The sequence below is a fragment of the Penaeus japonicus genome, unplaced genomic scaffold (genome assembly GCF_977035675.1).
Source record: "Penaeus japonicus unplaced genomic scaffold, GWHDUDI00000001_assembly GWHDUDI00000018, whole genome shotgun sequence".
NCBI classification, from domain to species: Eukaryota; Metazoa; Arthropoda; class Malacostraca; order Decapoda; family Penaeidae; genus Penaeus; species Penaeus japonicus.
Window position 1 is genome coordinate 15,648,106 of NW_028234420.1, and position 20,000 is coordinate 15,668,105.

At 44.6% G+C, this 20,000-nt stretch overlaps 3 protein-coding genes across 3 annotated transcripts in view; 2 read left to right on the forward strand and 1 right to left on the reverse strand.

Annotated features, from left to right (window-relative positions):
• The window catches only part of LOC122260034 (tyrosine-protein phosphatase non-receptor type 13), a 269,480-nt gene extending 251,416 nt beyond the window's left edge, over positions 1-18,064 (forward strand). Inside the window, exons 19-21 of the mRNA XM_086546651.1 lie at positions 14,837-15,088; positions 15,351-15,595; positions 17,523-18,064. Of these exons, the coding sequence (XP_086402777.1) occupies positions 14,837-15,088; positions 15,351-15,595; positions 17,523-17,528 (503 nt within the window). The 3' untranslated portion in view covers positions 17,529-18,064. The remainder of the gene's footprint in view (positions 1-14,836; positions 15,089-15,350; positions 15,596-17,522) is intronic.
• LOC122260038 (cuticle protein CP14.6) lies at positions 7,526-10,125 on the reverse strand. Its single transcript, XM_043027127.2, has 4 exons — positions 10,026-10,125; positions 9,061-9,159; positions 8,509-8,648; positions 7,526-8,172 (listed from the first exon to the last, which is right to left on the reverse strand). The coding sequence occupies exons 1-4, from the start codon at positions 10,029-10,031 to the stop codon at positions 7,947-7,949; spliced, it is 471 nt and encodes a 156-aa protein (XP_042883061.2). The 5' UTR covers positions 10,032-10,125; the 3' UTR covers positions 7,526-7,946.
• A 13-nt stretch (positions 18,065-18,077) lies between the features above and the next one.
• The window catches only part of LOC122259818 (uncharacterized), a 158,468-nt gene continuing 156,545 nt past the window's right edge, over positions 18,078-20,000 (forward strand). Inside the window, exon 1 of the mRNA XM_086546650.1 lies at positions 18,078-20,000. This exon is cut by the window's right edge and continues 906 nt beyond it. Coding sequence (XP_086402776.1) covers positions 18,080-20,000 — 1,921 coding nt within the window. The 5' untranslated portion in view covers positions 18,078-18,079.

Sequence of the window (20,000 nt, forward strand, 5' to 3'; positions counted from 1 at the left end):
AACAATGGTCAGGAGTATTAGCATTGTCCTAAGGCAGAAGGGAGGAAGGGGGAGGGAGGGGGGTAGGGTTATGTAGGGGATATATGAGGGGTGGGGAGGGAGGGGAGGGTTGAGGAAAGAAAGGAGGGCGGGGGTGGTCCCGTTACGTCGGTCGGCCGGTCGGTCGGTCGGTCGGTTGGTTGGTCAGACACGTAGGTGATCCGCTGATTGAATCATTAGAGTCTATTGAGGTGAGCGGTCTCTCGCCCGCAATTTTTTTTCCTTGTTTCTTATTCTTATCCTATTCTACTCTTTTATTTATTTTCTTGTCATTTATCCTTCTGTTCTTGTTTTATTTCTGCTCTATTCTCTCTTGTTTGTTTTCCTAATCTTACTACTCCTCCTGCTCTTTCTCCTGTTTATCTTCCTCTGCCTTCTCCTCCTCCTCCTCCTCCTCCTCCTCCTCCTCTTGCTACAGTTCCTGTTCCCTTGCCTCCTCCTCCTTCCCGCTTATATATATGTATATATATATATATATATATATATATATATATATATATATATATATATATATATATATATATGTTCCCTCTCTCATTCTCCCATTCCCCAGTTCCCTATCTCCTTCTCCTATTCCCCACTCTTCTCTTATACGCTCTCCCCTTCTTCTACTATTTTCCCCTCTTCCTATTCTTCCTCTCTCGTTACGTCTCCCCTTATCCCATTTCCCTCAATCCCACACCTCCTATTCCACCTTCTCCTTATCCCATTCCCTCTCCCATTCTCCCGTTCTTTCCCCCTCTCTGTCACTCCCTCTCCCCTTCCCACATTCCCTCTCCTCCTCTCCCATTCACCCTCTTCTCTCATTCCTTCTCTCCATATCCCATTCCCCTCCCCCCTTTGTAATTCCCCTCTCCCCTTATCCCACCCACCCCTCCTCCCATTCCCCCCTTCCCTTCTCCTTTTCCCTCTCCCTTCTCGTTTTCCTCTCTCCCTTTCCTCCTTCCACCTCCTCCCTCATAACCCTTCCCCTTCCAAAATTACGTTAACGGGAAGGCTATCTCTGTAAACAAGGCCGGACGGGGAGGATAGCAGCAGTAGCAGTCATCGTGATGGTAGAAGACAGGTAAAGCCTACGAGGTTATCAGGGCTGATCAAAAGCCCCTCTGATAAACAAAGAGTCAGGAAGGGTTGTGTGTGTCTCCCTTCGACCTAACTCTCTCTCTCTCTCTCTCTCTTCTGCCTCCCTCCCTCCCTCCTTCCCTCCTTCCTTATGGCTTTCTTTCCCCCTGTTTCCTTCGCTATGACTTTCCTCCTCCCTCCTTCCTTCCTCCCTTCCCCCCATCTTCCTCCCTCTCTCCTTTCCTCCTCCTTCAAGCCTCTCTCTTCCCTCATTTCTCCTTCCCTTCTGCCTCCCTCCCTCCTCTCTCCCTCCTATCTCTCTCCTATCTCTCTCCTCGCTACCTCCTCCCATCCTTCTCTCCCCCTCCCTCTTCCCTCCCACGTCTCTCCCTCTTCTCTACCTCCTCCCTTCCTCTTCCCTCCTTTTTCTCTCCCTCCTCCCTCCCTCTTCCCTCCCACCTCTCTCCCTCTTCCCTCCCACCTCCCTCCCTCTTCCCTCCCTCTTCCCTCCCTCTTCCCTCCCTCTTCCCTCCCTCTTCCCTCCCTCTTCCCTCCTCACTCCGCACGTCAAGTCACGCGAAGTCACCCGGCGTCACGCCAGGCCACTCGCAGACCGCCCTTGTTTTCCATTAGCTACTTTTGACCTCTCTTGTTAAGTCGTCCGAGTGTGTCGCTCTTGTCGATCTCTAGCCCTGTGGATTTGGGTTTTAGGCAACTTAATTTTTAAGATTGTTATTGTTATTATTTTTGTTATTTTATTAATATATTATTATTATTATTATTATTATTATTATTATTATTATTATTATTATCATCATCATCGTTATTATTGTTATCATTATTATGTTTATCATTATTCTTATTTGTGTGTTGATTTTTTTATGAGATGTGAATTAATTTGGGTGAGATTTGGTTATTGGTTATTAAAAGTGAATTAATGGAGGATTGTATGTTCTTAGGTTCGCATATTTTTTCGATGGATATTGCATTCAGATTAAATGACAATGGAAGAGAAAAACATAAACAAAATAACCCTATTTTGTGTATATTTTTTTCTAAATTTATGCTTTTTGTTGTTAATCATCGTCATTTCTTATAGATATTTCTGTATCTCATTTGGTTGCCGGTTTGATATTTATCATTTACTTTTTTTTGTCTTACCCTTCATGTTGGAGTAGTTTGGATATTAGATATATGATTATTTCCATCAGCATTATCATCTCTCTGTTTCTCTTTTTCTCTTTGTCTTTGTCTTTGTCTTTGTCTTTCTCTTTTTTCCTCTCTCTCTCTCTTTCTCTTTCTCTTTCTCTTTCTCTCTCTCTTTCTCTCTCTCTCTTTCTCTCTCTCTCTTTCTCTCCCTCACTCTCTCTCTTTCTCTCTTTTTCACTCTCATTATCTCTTTTTCACTCTCTCTCTGTCTATCTATCATTCTATCTCTCTCTCTCCCTCTATCTCCCTCTCTCTTTCTCCTTCATTCTATCTATCTATCTATCTCCCTCTCCATCTCTCTCTCTCCTTCTCTCCTTCTCTCCCTTCCTCCCTCCCTCCCCCCTTCCTTCTCCATCTCCTCTTCTCCCTCCCTCTCTACCTCCTCCCTCCCCTCCCCCTCTCTCCCTTTCTCCCTTTCTCCTTTTCTCCTTGCCTCCCCCTCTCTCTCTCTCTCTCTCTCTCTCTCTCTCTCTCTCTCTCTCTCTCTCTCTCTCTCTCTCTCTCTCTCTCTCTCTCTCTCTCTTTCTTTTTCTCTCTTTCCCTCCCTCCCTCTCTCCCTCTCCCTGATCCCCTACTTCTCCCTCTCCCTCTCCCTCTCCATCACCCTCAGTCCCTCCCTCTCCACCAATCGCAGCTCCTCCTTCTCCCTGTGCTTTTCCCTCTCCTCCAACTCTTCTCCCTCTTCATCACCCTCAGCCCCTCCCTCTCCCTGTCCTTCTCCCTCTCCTCCAACTCTTCTCCCTCTTCATCACCCTCAGCCCCTCCCTCTCCCTGTCCTTCTCCCTCTCCTCCAACTTTTCTCCTTCTTCATCACCCTCAACCCCTCCCTCTCCCTCTCCCTGTCCTTCTCCCTCTCCTCCAACTCTTCTCCTTCTTCATCATTCTCCGCCCCTCCCTGTCCCTGTCCCTGTCCCTCTCCCTGTCCTTCTCCCTCTCCTCCAACTCTTCTCCCTCTTCATCACCCTCAGCCCCTCCCTCTCCATGTCCTTCTCCCTCTCCTCCAACTTTTCTCCTTCTTCATCACCCTCAACCCCTCCCTCTCCCTCTCCCTGTCCTTCTCCCTCTCCTCCAACTCTTCTCCTTCTTCATCATTCTCCGCCCCTCCCTGTCCCTGTCCCTGTCCCTCTCCCTGTCCTTCTCCCTCTTCATCACCCTCAGCCCCTCCCTCTCCCTGTCCTTCTCCCTCTCCATCACCCTCAGCCCCTCCCTCTCCCTGTCCCTCTCCCTGCCCTTCTCCCTCTCCTCCAACTTTTCTCCTTCTTCATCACCCTCAGCCCCTCCCTCTCCCTCTCCCTGTCCTTCTCCCTGTCCTTCTCCCTCTCCTCCAACTCTTCTCCTTCTTCATCATTCTCCGCCCCTCCCTGTCCCTGTCCCTGTCCCTCTCCCTGTCCTTTTCCCTCTCCTCCAACTCTTCTCCCTCTCCATCACCCTCAGCCCCTCCCTCTCCCTGTCCTTCTCCCTCTCCTCCAACTCGTCTCCCTCTTCATCACCCTCAGCCCCTCCCTCTCCCTCTCCTCCAGCTCTTCTCCCTCTCCATCACCCTCAGCCCCTTCCTTACCTTGTCCCTGTTCTTCTCCCTCTTTCGCTCCCTTCCGGCGAAGCGTGTTTTTCAGGCGATGGAATAAACACCGGTAATTCGATTAATCCCCCCCCCCCCGCCTATACCTGCCGTTTGGGGGAGGGGGGAGGGGGTAAGAGGACAGGTGTGAAGGGGTAAAGGGGGATGATAGAGGGGAAGGGTTGTTGAATAGGTGTGAAAGGGGGGGCGAAGAGATGTGGGAGGGGAGGTAACAGGTGTGAAGGGTGAAAAGTGAAGGCATATACGGGACAAGTGTGAAGGGGGAGGAGGGGATATAGGGAAAGAGTGGGGGGAGAGGGGTTGTGAAAGAGGAGTGGAGAGTGGAAAGTTATCGAGGAGTGTTCAAAAGGAAGAGGGGCTTCGAGGAAGAGGGAAAAGATGGGAGGAAGAAGAGGGAAGGGGGAGGGTGGAATGGGGGAAGTGAGGCAGGGGGAAGAGGAAGGGAAGTAGAATATAAAAGAAGAGGAGTGGAGGGAAAGGAGTTTGTATGAAAAATTAAGGAGGAGGAAGAAGAAAAGGAGAAGAAGAAGATGAAGGGATGTGGGAGGAGAGATGTGGGTGTAAAGGAAGGAGGGGAGGAGAAAGGGGGAGTGGGGGAGGGAGAAGGATGGGGGTGAAGGAGGTGATGATGGTAATTAAGATGGAAGGAATTTCAAGCAGGTAGAGAAAAGCGGAAAGTATGTTTCCCTACTACTTATCTTCTTCTTCGTTTTTTTTTTTTTTTTTTTTTTTTTTTTTTTTTTTTTAAGTAGTCGACCGTCTCAATTCATAGCTATGCAAATGTGATTTTAAATGCGTAATGAGATGAAATTGTCTTCATGAAAGGATTCATACTTTTACCCTTTTTCTTTCATTTGGTCATTCGATTTTTTTTTTCTTATTCTAATTCTCTACTGAAATGTTCCGGGACGGAGTTCAATTTCCTCTGAAGGGAAACGCAAAGAGATCCGAACAAAGGGAAAGAACAGAAGGCAATACAACAACAGGGGAGAATGAGGCGAAAGGGAAGTGACAGCCATAAAGGGCAAATGAACAGGAGATGAAAGTGCTGTCCTCCGTGGCGCTGGATTTGCAGAGTTCATAGTTGCAATGGTTGTTGTTTTTAATTTCACTTATTGAGAGAGGAATTTTGGTGGTCATTGCATCAGGAAATCATTCAGCGCTTATTGGATTCTTCCTTGATTTTCGTTTGTATTTACCTCATTTCACACTCTCACTTCAAGCACATTCAAGCAAGCAGACACACGCTTACACGAACAGGCACAGTTCTCATTTCTTATACAGCTTTGTCACTTTGATAATGTTTTATTCATATCTTTGTTACTATTTTTTCGATTAAGAATAGCCATACCTCACAAACACACACAACAAAAAAAATCCCTCACACGCTCACACACTTCAACACTTCCCCACGCTTCCTCACACTCGCAGGCGCCCTCACAGTCTCACTTCACTCAGGGAACCGAGCGAGGGGAAAAAAAGCCGCAGGATATATTCTCGAGGGGTTTCGTAACCTCTCGAAGGACCATTGTTACCTCGAAAGATGCTGACGGAAACGGTATTGGAGAGTCGGTTTTGGAGAGATGTAGAGAGAATGGGAGAGGGGGGAGTGGGAGGGGGAAGGGAGAGAGAGAGGGAGTGGGAGGGGGAAGGGAGAAAGGGAGGGAGTGGGAGGGGGAAGGGAGAGAGAGAGAGAGGGTGGAAGGGGGAAGGGAGAGAGAGAGGGAGGGGAAGGGAATGAAGAAAGGGAGGGAGGGAGGGGGAAGGGAGAGAGGGAGGGAGGGAAGGGGAAAGGAGAGAGAGAGGGAGAGAGGGGGAAGGGAGAGAGGGAGGGAGGGAAGGGGAAAGGAGAGAGAGAGGGAGGGAGGGGGAAGGGAGAGAGAGAGGGAGGAAGGGGGAAGGGAGAGAGAGAGGGAGGGGTAGGGAATGGAGAGGGGGAGAGGGGAGACAGAGGGAGGGAGGGAGGAAGGGAAGGAAGGGTGGGAGAGGAAGAGATGCAGAGAAGGTGGGAGAGGGAGAGAGGGAGGGGCGGGTCGAAGGGAAGGGAACGAGAGGGGATAAGATTGGAGATGAGAGGCGGGGAGGGAGATAGGGAAGTTGGTGTGTTTTTTAAGGTAGGTTGGAAAGGATGAGTAGGAAGAGGTAAAAAGCAAGGCGATAAAGGACGGAAATAGAGTTGATACGAAGAGTGGGTGGAATATGGCAAGAATAGAGGTTTGTTCAATATGGTCATATATAACCCTGGCACAAATAGATTTTGCTATTAATAACCTTTTTTAATGGGCGCTCTCTATCTCTCTTTTTCTCTTTCTCTCTTTCCCGCTCTCTCATTTTCACAGTAACGCGTATATTTGTCATTTAAGAATTAGTCCACCTGCTAATTAAGAACTGGGTCACCTGCTAATTATCACCACAGCTGTTTACACTGAATAATCTTTCTAAATTTTAAAATTCAGTAATATACTCTGCTTACAATATAACAGTACGTTGCGTTAGAATCACGAATACTACATTAATGCGCTTTAGATATTTTCGGGCAGAAATATCGCTTTACTTTATTATTGTTATATGTAAACTTTTACATATTTGAAGTTACTCTGGTAAAAATGTACTTATGTCACACTCTACGGAGGTGTAACACTATTTGAATTAATTTATATTTGTTGAGAAGTCTTATGCATCTCTTTCTCTCTCTTCCTCACCTCCCACCTATCTCCCTCTCTCTCTCTCTCTCTCTCTCTCTCTCTCTCTCTCTCTCTCTCTCTCTCTCTCTCTCTCTCTCTCTCTCTCTCTCTCTCTCTCTCTCTCTCTCTCTCTCTCTCTCTCTCTCTCTCTCTCCGACTAAAAAAAAAAAAAAATCCTCCCAGTTCATGTTTTTTTCGTTGTATCCTTTTGAAAAAGATGCAATGTTTTCAATGGCAAAGAAGCGTGATGCATTGCAGTTTATATTCAACTACTATCTTTTGTTGTGTCGAGCCATATGTCCTCAATCAGCTATTTAAGAATAATACCTTCGTTTTCTTCACTCAGCTGCACATTCGGGACAATGGGTGTGGGGTTTTTTTTTTTTTTTTTTTTTTTTTTGGGGGGGGGTAGAGGGGAGGAGGGGGGAGGATTTGATTTTATATGTTTCTTCGCGGAAACATTAAAAAGAGCATACGCTTTATTTTAACAACTCTTTAGTCAATCATTATTCCAAATATAAATACTTTTTACAAAACATGTGTAGGGGATTGCTAAAGCTTGAAAACTGTGATAATTTTGTATGAATTATGTCCATCATTTTGTAGGATGATTGACGTTTTAGCCATTTGGCAAATTGAGCAGTGATTGCTAGTCGTGACTGGTAATGGCCGTTTTCGCAACAGTACGCTGGAGATTGACAGGAATGGTTTTCAGAGGACATTTATTTCTCTTCTTAATTTAATTTCTTGCTTTTTGCGTTTTATTCTTCATTATTAAGTTTGCTTCAATGTTTGATTAGTAATTACATCCGATGATGAGAAGAGTAAAATAAGATTATATATTTTTTGGAGTTGATGCATGTTATGATGGGTTTGGCCAGATTATAGTTTTTTTCTTTCTTTCTTTCGCATCGTTAGATATTAGTAAGGATGGTTAACAAGATAACAGGTATTTTAAAAAGGTATTTTAATAAAAGATTTATACTATGATAAAACGGGCATATCACAGTGCAACGGAGTGTACCGCCGTTATTACATATTTAAGAGACTTAATCATATAAAAGCAATATACAAAATAAAAAATGATGGCGATTTTTCAGGGTAGTTCTCATTTTTGTGACCTTATTTCGACATATTGCTCTTGCTCTTCGTGCACCTTTAAGCTACACAGATAGAAAAAAAAAGTTATCGGATTATCTTGATTACTTCATAGTAGAATAACCGTGGCTACTCCTACTTGGTAGAGAAGCTGTTCCGTCAAGTCGTCCCAATCGCCTGGTAGTTATCCGGTTCTTATTGTTCTTAATCCTAGTTTATGATTGTTCTTGATATCTAGTTTTAGACCTATCGCTTGGCTCGAACGCAAAGACTCTTTAACTCTGACTCTCGCTCTGGCTCTGGCTCTGGCTCTCCAGCTCCCGGAGTCTGGCGGCTTCCTTGTACTGCTCGTACTCCTCGGCCGAGAGCTCGACGCCGAAGACCTCCGCGTGAGGGAGCTGCACGGTGAACTTGGACGTGCCGAAGGGGTCAGCTGACTCGAAGACGGGCGCGGTTTCTTCCACGATCTCGGGCCGGAAGCCGTTCTCGTCGGCGACGTAGCTGCGGGAGGAGGGAGGAAGGGAGGGAAAGAGGGGTTAGAAGGGGTTGTGGGGGGGGTAAGGGAGGAGGAGGAGGGAGGGAGATTCGGTGGGGAAGGGGGACGGGGGGTTGATATGCCTCTTTTGTCCGATATGAATTTATTGTTTTTAAAAAAGGAGTTTTCGGCGTTTTTTATGGGTATTTTTAATAACTTTTTTTTTCCTATAGAGTGTACTATACGAAAAATATTGTTCGGTCGACTTTGTTTTTAAAATATTTTTTTTTATTATTTGACAAGTTGAAAAAAGGCTTCAAAAAGTGTTAAAACAAGAAAATAAAAAGAGATCCAACACTAACCTGACTGTCTGGAGCACGCCGTCGGGCCTTACGTAAGAGTAGGAGCCGCGTACTTTGCCGTTGCCATCGCCCTCCTCCACGTGGGCCGCTCGCACCGCTCCGATCTCGTCCGCGATGTTGTAGTTGTAGGCAAAGGGTTGCTGGAGGTGGGGAGGGGGAGGGGGGGAGTAGTATTAGGGCCGTTTCGTTGTTGTTGTGGTTGTTTTTGTTGTTTTGTGGTTGTTGATGAGGTAGGTACGAGAGATTAGGATTTTCTCAGTCTGTTTGTTATGAAAGTTATTGTTTGTGTGTAAGACGAGGTGAAGTTAGGTGAAGTTCGATATTCATTGAGGGGTGAAGTTTGTTTTTAATATAGACAAGGAAGATTTTTTTCTATTTGTGCTAGATAGAAAAAATGAATGCTTTTAAAAGTGTACGGAAACTTAAATTATCTATATAAATGGGGAAAAACCCTGACCCACGACCTCTAGTTATTCACACAACACAATCACAGAGTACACACTCTAAGCACTGCTACGAGGCATTGAAACCTAATTGCAACTCTGGACTCACCGGCGAATATTGGGTTTCCTTTTCCTCGAGTTTGGACAGATCATCCCTTCCTTGTGGCGCAGCGGAAGCCAAAGCCAGTACGACGGAAAATACGAACACCTGGAGAGAGAGAGAGAGAGAGGAAGAAGAGGTTTAGATGAAGGATTAACAGTCTGAAGGATGTCAAATTGAATGAAGCGAAGGATAGTGAGGATGGGAGATTATATAAAGTGGGGGATATAAAATGGAATGTGAAAGTAAGAATGATTTTGAAAAATGACATTGGATTCGCAGCCGAAGCCAGCGCCAACGTAGCAGAGAGAAAAAACACGAACGTATGCAAAGTGAACACAAAGCAAGATAAAAATTGAGGGAGAATGAAAACACTGATAACGAAAGAGTATCGGATGGGAAAGGCAAGTTTTTAAAGTGGAAAATAGTTCAGAGCGTACAAATCTAGAAAGAAAAATATTTCAGTGCGAAAAGATGAAATGGAACATAACGCTGAAGTAAAAACAACTTTGAAAGCGAAAAAAAACTTTATTGAATAGGTAAGTAACGCGTGGTATATCATGGAGGTAAAGAAGAGATGGTATTGAATGCAAAAATATTATTGAGCGCTCAAAAAAAACACATTGATTTCGAAATCAGTGCATAAAAAACGGAAGATAACATTGAATGCAAAAAGAAAAAGACACGGGAACGGAACGGCGAAAAATACGTAAATGTAAAGTTGAATATTTAGTGTAAATTATTACCTCAGAGGAGGCATTTCTAGTACAAACGTTAATTGACATCATTGCAATATTCTCACATTTGGATCTTGCGATAATTTTAATCAACATTCATTACCTCAATTTACCAAAAGTGGATTTTTTTTTACAAATCTATCGTAATTAGGATTTGTACGCTTGGGAAATCGTGTTAAGTTACATACGGCTCTGTATATCACATAATGATAAAAACGTCGGCATAACTTTACTGACCTTCATCTTTTAAAAGAAAAAAACAGCTGATGTAAGTTGGGAGGCTGGTCGTGGAGAAGCGCTCGGCTGTTGTCGTTGAAAGGCTCGTAGGTAAGTGTGTAGGCGAAAGGGCAAACCGCCTCTTTATACGACCCGACTTCTTGAGTCATTCGTAGTTACCGGCCAATTCCGTTGTGAGTGCTATAAGAACCATATTACCTCGAGTAGGTAGGAGACTTTCGACCCTATGGACTGGGATCGGTATTTGGCCGGGGCATTAAAAGGTGATCGTCCCAGGTGGTCATGGGGGCCGAATTGAGCTAGCGGTGGTTTCAAAAGTCGGTATTACCCATGAGGAAAATACCCCGTTAGTTTTATTTTAGTTTTGGGACCCAGTTCTGAATTTCTGTTTTCTTCCAGACTTCTCCCACACCTCTTTATTTTGGGACGTCCAATGTTTGTCCGGATATGTGTAAACTATTATTTATGCCAAGTTTTAGTGAATGGGAGAGACTTATTAACATTTGTAATGCCAAAATTAAGAAAAACGATATACAAAAATAATATTAAGTTGGGCTCTTTGAGAATTATTTGTTGGCGGGAATAGTTTTAATGCGACATCCTAATAATGTTATGCAGTAGCCAAGACATTGACAATTAGATGCACAAAATAAGAAGTCAGCATGATGATAAATAACTATGAAATAAATACCATGAAAAGGGAAGTCGTTATGCTGGCTCGTTACTTCACGTGGGCGAACATACGGTAGTGGCATTTCGCAGATGCTATATAAATACCTCAAAGTAAGTTCAGATAACAGATACATATGATTATTTTACGAGTTTTTTGTGGTTCATTCAATAAAGATACGCAGAATTACGGTTGTAAAGATGAGTAGGCGAAAGACGGAGGGGATATGATCGTAAGAAAATGGGTAATGTGGGGGGGCGGGGGATAAAGAGGTGGGGAACGATGAGGAGGGAAGGTGGTGGAGGGGCAATGGTGAGGCGGGATAGTATGTATGATAACATAACAACCTTGCATTGCAATTGTGTTCAATGTCCGGCACTTAGTCACAGCAGCACAAGCCATATCGGTAGCATAGGTATTATTGTGTTTTATGGTGCTGTGTTGTACTCCCTTCGGCCAAACTTTAAAAATAAAATGCCGAAAATCCCACTCGGAGCCTCTCATCTCGTCAAGAATATTGATTTTTGCATGACCGCTTTCTATTGACAGAAAACGGGGGGGGGGGGATGCGATTTCTCTTGGACAGTCTCTTTTATTGGATATGATTACCGTTAGATTGGGATCCCTCCCTCTCCCCCTCTCCTTTTCCTACCCCTCCTCCCCCCCTCTCTCCTTTCCTTAGCCTGACCCTGACCTTTGTTAACCTGTTTGGATTGGTTGACCTAATATTGATGCAACTGCTATAATAAAGATAATTGATTCGATATAATGATTTTAGGAATATTATTATTAGAAAGAGAACGAACATAAGAAGAAGGAAGAGGGAGAAAAGGGTTGGGGTACGTGGGGGGAGGGGGGGTGGTAAGTGAAAGTACGGACAGACTCTCGAAGGGACAATAGCCCCAAGCGAGTCGGGTCGGGGAGAGGTCATGTCAGGCCAACGAACCAGGAAGTATTGTGTTGTGGTATGGAAAGAAGGGGTTCTACGGTAGGTAGGGATGGAGTGTGGGTGGGTAGGGAAGGGGGGCAGGGAGGTCGGTGACCCAGGATGAAATAACAGACGAGGATGTTTGTTACGAACTTGGGGAGGGGGGTGGGGTAGGGGGATAGGGATAGGGGTTAGGGACAGGTCGGGTCGGGTATGGGTTTGCGGTGGTATGATAGTCGGGGTGGGGTGGGGATAGGAGGGGGGTTGGGGGGTTGGAAAGGTCAGAGGGAGAGTGTATACTGTTCTTTCACAACGTGTGGGCATTTTTTTGTTTTACCGAGTTGTAAGTTCTTTTTCTTTCATTTTTATATTTTTTTTCTTTTTTTTTCTTTTGGGAGACGTGTATCATTTTTATTGTGGTATTTCCTTTATTGTCGTTAGATTTATTATTATTTTGTAATTTATTTGATATTGGTTGAAAGCATTTTTCATCTTGGAATGTTTTTGGTCTTATATTCTATTGATTATTATTGATGTTGTTATTTTTTGTTATTGTTATTGTTACTGTAATGGCTGTCATTTTGCTTATTAAATATAGTAATCAATTAAGAGGATAATAGTAATAACGATAATGATATTAACAACAATGATGATATTGACATTATTATTATTATCATCATATTATTATTACTGCTATTATAATATTGATGATAATAATTATTGATATTATTCTTATTAGTATTGTTGTTGCTTTAGTTGCTGTTGTCATTAGTAATAGTTTATATATATATATATATATATATATATATATATATATATATATATATATATTACCATAATTGTTATTTTTATCATTATGATTATTATCATTATTATTATTGTTAGTATTATAGTTACCATCGTCATCATGTTATTTTATTATTATCATCATCCCTACCATTGTTATTACACTCGTCAGCATCATTACCATCACCATCATCAATCATCACCGCCATTTTTTTCATCAGTGTTCTTCCTCTTGTCCTTATCATTATTTTTATTTTTATTAATAGTGTAGCATTATTATTATTATTATTATTATTATTGTTGTTGTTGTTGTTATTAATAGTAGTACCAGCATCATTATCATTATCATAATGATAATAATAATAATAATTATTATTATTGTTATTATTATTATTATTATTATTATTATTATTATAATAATAGTTATGAATTATTGTTAGTATTAAACTTACCGCCATTCGTTTGCTATTGCTGCTGTTATGCTGATAAAGGATTTGCTAGTAACTGAAATAACAATAATAGTATTTATATCACTGTGTTCTTTCTCTGGTAAATGTTGATATATGTTCCCGTGAACCTGAATATTCATTGGTTAGTTGTGAACAAAGGGAGAGGGAGAGGGTTGATAGAGAGAGGATGATAGAGGGATAGGCATAGGGAGAGAAGGAGAGAAGGAGAGGGAGAGAAGGAGAGGGAGAGAAGGAGAGGGAGAGAAGGAGAGGGAGAGAAGGAGAGGGAGAGAAGGAGAGGGAGAGAAGGAGAGGGAGAGAAGGAGAGGGAGAGAAGGAGAGGGAGAGAAGGAGAGGGAGAGGGAGAGGGAGAGGGAGAGAGAGAGGGAGAGAGAGAGAGAGAGAGAGAGAGAGAGAGAGAGAGAGAGAGAGAGAGGGGGGGGGGAGAAAGAGAGGGAGAGGGATAGAAAGCAGGAGAAAGAGAGGGAGAGAGATAGAAAGAAGGAGAAAGAGAAGGAGAGGAATATAAAAGGAGAAAGAGAGGGAGAGAGAGGGAGAGGGAGAGGGAGAGGGAGAGGGAGAGGGAGAGGGAGAGGGAGAGGGAAGGAGAGGGAGAGGGAGAGAGAGAGAGAGAGAGAGAGAGAGAGAGAGAGAGAGAGAGAGAGAGAGAGAGAGAGAGAGAGAGAGAGAGAGAGAGAGAGAGAGAGAGAGAGAGAGAGAGAGAGAGAGAGAGAGAGAGAGAGAGAGAGAGAGAGAGAGAGAGAGAGAGAGAACGAGAGAGAGAACGAGAGAGAGAACGAGAGAGAGAACGAGAGAGAGAGGGATAGAAATCAGGAGAAAGAGAGGGAGAGGGATAGAAAGCAGGAGAAAGAGAGGGAGAGAGATAGAAAGAAGGAGAAAGAGAGGGAGAAAGATATAAAAGGAGAAAGAGAGGGAGAGGGAGAGAGAGAACGAGAGAGAGAACGAGAGAGAGAGGGATAGAAATCAGGAGAAAGAGAGGGAGAGGGATATAAAAGGAGAAAGAGAGGGAGAGAGAGAACGAGAGAGAGAGAGAGAGAGAGAGAGAGAGAGAGAGAGAGAGAGAGAGAGAGAGAGAGAGAGAGAGAGAGAGAGAGAGAGAGAGAGAGAGAGAAAAGGAAAGAGAGAGAGAAGGAAAGAAAAGGTAGAGAGAGAGAAGGAAAGGAAAAGGTAGAGATAGAGGGAGAGTTTGGGGGGAAGAGAGGGAGAACGTGAGGGCGAGGGAAGTAGAAAAAAGAGAAACAAAAATACAAACAAACTCATAGACACAGCGAAACTGCTCACTCCGAACACGCATTGAATCTCTTTTCCCCTTTTGTCCATTGTAAATGACCAACTTCAAAGTGAGCCACCGAGGGAGCGCGGGATGAATCTGACCGAGTGACATCCATCATAGGGTTTTAATATGGGAATTATTTATGATGTTTTAATGGTTATTAACGGCGAGGACTTATCTTGCCATTTTGAGTGTGTTGAACGATTTTATTTGCAGTGCGATGGTCGGTGTTGCTTTTAATTTTGATAGTGTGATTTGATTATAGCTGTTATTGTTATTGTTAGCTTTTTTGTTATTATTGTTATTATTGTTACTAATGGTGTTATTGTTGGTATTACTGTTTATTTTTATTATGTTATTATTATCATCATCATCATTATCTGTTTTATTATTTGTTCAATTGTTATTGTTATTGTTGTTATGATTGTTATTAATTGTTGTTATTATTATTCATATATTATGCAAATGTTATTGATATTACTATTATTATTATTATTATTTTTATGTCATATTAAGAAGAGGAGGGAGAACAGAAAGAGAAAGTGAAGGAGTAGTAGGAGGAGAAAGAGGAAGAGAAGGCGAATTGAGAGGGAGGAGGAGTAGGAGGAGGAGCAGCATCAGCTATTGAATCGTCCGACCCCCTCGAGCACCAACTGTACTCATCCTCCCGCCCTTCCATTGCAGGCGACCGCATCGTGGGCATCAACGGGCGCTCGGTGGAGACGCTGCCCTACGCCGCAGCCGTCGACCTCCTGCGGCAGATCTCGGACTCCGTGACGCTCCTGGTGTCGCAGCCGGTGACCTCGTCCTCGACCTCGTCCGCCCCCGCCCGCGCCTCGTCCACCCACACCACCCAGGCGCACACCACGCCCATCGTGTCTCCCGACGCCCGCGCTTCAGCTGGGCCCGCGGGCGAGGAGGAGACCCGCGAGAAGAGTAAGTGTCGAGGTTCTAGGGATTCCTTTTTTGGCCGTGACTTAAAAGTAGACAGTATGGTAGAGAGAGAGAGAGAGAGAGAGAGAGAGAGAGAGAGAGAGAGAGAGAGAGAGAGAGAGAGAGAGAGAGAGAGAGAGAGAGAGAGAGGCTAAGCCCGGGCTATATACACTGTGGCGAGCCCGGCCTGTGTCAGCGAGTTCTGACTGCTAGAGAGAGAGAATTTAGAATGTACGTGATATAAGAATTCAACGTCCCTTTTCAGAGGAAGCGCGAGTGCAGCTGCTGGGAGGCGCGCGCAGCTTCATCACCGAGGTCAGGTCAGGCCCGGTCACCGTGATCACCTTGAACGCGACGCCGCCTCCCGCGACCTCACCCGCGCCCTCTAACCCCGCGCCGGCCGTCTCCACCTTCGAGATAGCCGTAGGGCCTCCGGTGTCTGCAGGAGGGAAAGGAGGAGGAGGAGGAGGAGCAGGAGGAGACCCAGCTCAGCCCGTCTCAAGCAAGCAGGTGAGGAAAGGAGGGGGAACTGAGGGTGGATGGGGGGGGGTGGGGGTTCTGAGGGGGATTAGGAGGGGTAGGGTGGGGGGACGGTCTTGAGGTGAGAACGAGGGTGATTAATTGTTTCATGTAGATTAAGTGTTGATTGGATGAATATAAGTGATTTTTTTTCCTTATATGGGAATTGTGTTGTGATTGTTCGATTATTGTTGAATTTGCATAAAGGGCGTTGATCTGTTTATTACGCGTCGATGGGCTTATGCAGTTGTGATGTGATTAAACATGGATGGTTTTGTTTTGTTAATGATATGAATGCGATGCAGACACGAATGTTATATTGCGTATTTTGCTGTGTGGGTGACATGTACTGTTTGATATTAATGATAGTCTTCATTGCATATTCGTGGGTTTATTATTCGCATTGTTTTGGGATGTGAATTATTCTGTTATTTGTGATTACCAGGATGTATGATATTGATAAAAAAATGTTATATAAACTGCCTGTGATATATTTTATGTGATATTTGTAAAAATAGTATCATGAATATAGGGAGAGTCACGATAATCAACAAAGGCTGAAGTGAGAGAGTGAAATATTTACTCGTTGCGTAACAATAATGTCATTCCATGCAATTAATACAAATTTCCTTCCCACGCTTTGGTCAGAGCGCACGTGAGTATATGATTACGGTGTTTTATGTGTGTGTTTGTTTGTACCTTTTCTTTTATGTAGTAGCCATTGTATTTTGACGTTAATCACCTGGTATTAAAATGTGATTTGCTTGGTTGCGCACCTGGTTTATTTCTTTTGTTTTGTATTTGTCGCTTCTTTGTTTGTTTATGTTTGATTATTTTGGATTTGTAGGACGTAGGGAGGGGGGAATCAGTCGAGCCTCTGGGTAATGGAGAGCAATTATGCCATTGTGTTGTGAAATGTATATTCTATGGGTCTTTTTTTAAAGCTCGCTCGTTTTGGTGTGTGTGTGTGTGTAGGGGGTGGGGGGCGTTAAGCTCAGGAAATTGTTTGATGTGTGGATATAGTTTTTGTGTGTGCTTTTTTTTTTGTTTGATTTTCATGTTTTCAGCTTTAGTTTCATGCACCATTATAAACGCCAGTGTTTATATTCATAAACAATATATATATAGTAATGGATCTGAACCGGCGAGAGAGAGAGAAAGAGTGTGACTGTGAGTGAGATGAGAGTGTGAGCGGGAGTGTGAGTGTGAGAGTGAGAGTGAGAGTGAGAGTGAGAGTGAGAGTGAGAGTGAGAGAAAGAGAAAGAGAAAGATAAAGACAAAGAAAAAAGGAGAAAGAAAGAGAGAGGTAAAGAGTGAGAGAGAGGGGAAAATGAGAGAGAGGGGAAAATGAGAGAGAGGGAAAGGTTGAGAGAGAGAGAAAGAATGATAGAGAGAGAAAGAGTGAGAGAGAGAGAATGAGTGAGAGAGAGATAATGAGTGAGAGAGAGAGAAGGAGTGAGAGAGAAAGAAGGAGAGAGAGAGAGAAAGAGTGAGAAAGAGGGAAAGAGTGAGAAAGAGGGAAGAGTGAGAAAGAGGGAAAGAGTGAGAAAGAGGGAAAGAGTGAGAAAGAGGGAAAGAGTGAGAGAGAGTGAGAAAATGAGAGAGTGTGAGAGTGTGAGAGTGTGAGAGTGAGAGAGTGAGAGAGAGAGAGAGAGAGAGAGAGAGAGAGAGAGAGAGAGAGAGAGAGAGAGAGAGAAAGAGAGAGAGAGAGAATTGAGAGAATATTGAGAGAATGATGTTGAAATAGAATTTAGGGTATGTAGTTCATATCGAAGAGGCATTAAGCACTATTATTTTGTTGATTCAGCGGTGAATGATAAGGACCTTATGAATACGGGTGTTTATGCAACTTTTTTTCTGTGCAACTTTTCACGTAATTGAAGGAGAAGTACTCAAACAAACATTTATTCTTCGCCAGAAATAAGAAAGAGTCGCCCAGTGCCAACCCCTCGACGAAGATTGACCTCGAGCGGTTCCTCCACATGCCCGGGACTAGAGTCGCCCTCGGACCCCGAGTCGTCGGTCGTTCCCCATAGCTGGTCGTCCCTGCCAGACCTGGAAAGGACGGCACTCGAGACTCCCCAGACGCCTTGCCGAGGGCGGGTGCCGCGTCCTAGGGCCAGGAGGTGCTCGGACTCCAGCAGGACGGACCGCTATGACGGGTCCTTCAGTCACCATGGCCGCACGACCGTCCTGGAATACCCAACCCCCGTCCGTGTGACTCCGAGCGCTGTTCGGAGGAGGCGCTCCCTCTACAGAGCAGAACTGGTGCAGAACGACGGCCAAGACAGGTTCTCGACGTGTTCTTCCTCCGAGTCCTTGGATGCCACCCCGACGCGGCCTCACCTGAGACCTGCGACTCAAGAATCTTGCTTTAGTACTTATGACTTATGTACCACCGATAGCAGTCGCTTTTTTATTGTGGGAAATGATGATGATAATAAACAATATAGAACTTTCCGAAGAGAGTTTGTTATGGACCTTGAGGGTGAGGCATCTCGGGGTTTGGATTCCCGAGGGAGAACTGTGGGTGGTTATGAGGCCAAGAGGGAGGCCGATGCATGGCAGACCTCGATGCATGAGACGAGGAAGGGCAGAGCCAACAGCCTAGTGACTGAAAATGAAAGCGGGCCAACTAAACAGTATTGTAAAGGTGCATGTGAATCAACCGAGAAAAAGTCTAGTATTTTAAGTGGTCGATGTGGTGGTGGTGGTGTAAGTAAACAGACCAGTAATATACATAACATTCTTGGTGCATCTTCTATTAATAGATCTGATTGTGTGAGTGGAGCTACTAACCAACATGATAGTGTATATAGACTTACTAACCAAATTTACAGCGGATCTACTAACACAGCCTCTGACTTACTATATAGTCCAAAGAATAAAGAGTCAAATATTGTAAGTGTAAGTTATCAAGACGACTTCAAAAAGGAAACAACAGAAACATCAATGAACCCCAAAGGTATTAAAAACAGGACTGTATGTGAGAGTACTTATGAGTTCGGACAACTTGGAGATGATGGACCTACCAAGGGATCCTTAGAACAGGATTCTGTATCCTCGGGTCCTTTGTCATTAGTACCGTGGCAAGGGTCCTCTGAGTGCCTTCTAAATGACCCTCATACGGGAATGGAAAAGAGAAGAAACGAGGAAGGACGAACAGGAGGGGGAGGAGTAAGAGGAGGAGGAGAGGGAGAAGGAAGCGCTCCAATCTCGATTCCTGAGCTCCCTGAGGACACCATGCTGGATCGCGTCTTTCGTTGCTTCGACGCCCTTCATATCGCCCACTCTCAGAGCGTCCTTCAGCAGGAGGCTCGGACTGAAGGTGAAGGAGGCGTGTTTCACAAAGAGGACCAGGGCCCTTTGGAGACCGAGCTCTGGAAACACCGCTTTGGGGCTGTTGACGCCAGGCATAACCTCTTCTTCAGGGACTTCTCGCTGGAGGAGAGGGAATTTCCTGAATCGTCAGCCGGGAGTGTTTCGTCAGCAGCGGATCAAGAGCGAATACACGTTGATCCCCCGAGCTCTTCCCTCGAAATGCAAGAAGAGCTCATTTGCAGGTCGTCAGAAGCTTGTAACCGGACCGGCCACTCGGGAGCCTCCTCTACCTCGTCCTCCCCGACGCCGGCCACGGAGGTCATCATCACACCTCCAGAGGGATTCCGTTGTGACCCCGACCCTTTGCTCAGTGACGAAGAGGACAGCGATTCGCAACGAAAGCCACTCGAGCTACAGGAAGGAAATGTGTCAGTAAGCCAGACAGAGACAACTAGGGATCCTGAACGCTACGTCACTGCAGTTCCGCATCCGCTAAAACACGTGGATGGTACACTGGACACTCCGGCCAACGAGCATGATGACTGGAGAGGATCTGACCTACCGAGAAAAACTCAGACACAAGAAAAAGTTCCGGAAGCTCCTGGAACTACAGAAGAAAAGGCGCCCTTCCGTCTAGTAACGGAAAGAGAATATCAATATCATTTAAAAATCATATCAAAAGATTCGGCGAGCGAGTCTGGCGAACCAGAGGCTTGTAAGAAACCACCTAGCGAGAGCTCAAAGAAACCTGAATGCGAGGAGGAGCGAACCCTTCCGGAAGGTGGAAACGGTCCTCCAAAACGTCTTGCAACAAACACAGAAAGACCGTCTCGAGTGGCATACCTTAAAGGCCTTCTGTTTGGGGATTCTGAGGGTCAGCCGGGCACTATCGCCTCTCCAACAAAAGGCCGAGATAAGGGACATGCTACTGGCGGAACTGCACGACCAAAATTATCATGTACTGACGCACACGAAATATCTATCATTAAAGATCCCGCAGGTATTGCTTCAAGAGGTTCGCATTCAATATTTGAAGATTCACATAGTATACATGACAAATTAGTTCGTTCAAAAA

Excerpts from the sequence above, each read along its gene's own strand:
- LOC122260038 (XM_043027127.2), bottom strand. Across the intron at positions 8,649-9,060 it reads AGGAAACCCAATATTCGCCG|CAACCCTTTGCCTACAACTA; the intron begins GTGAGTCCAGAG and ends CCCCACCTCCAG. Across the intron at positions 8,173-8,508 it reads GGCGTGCTCCAGACAGTCAG|CTACGTCGCCGACGAGAACG; the intron begins GTTAGTGTTGGA and ends CTCCTCCCGCAG.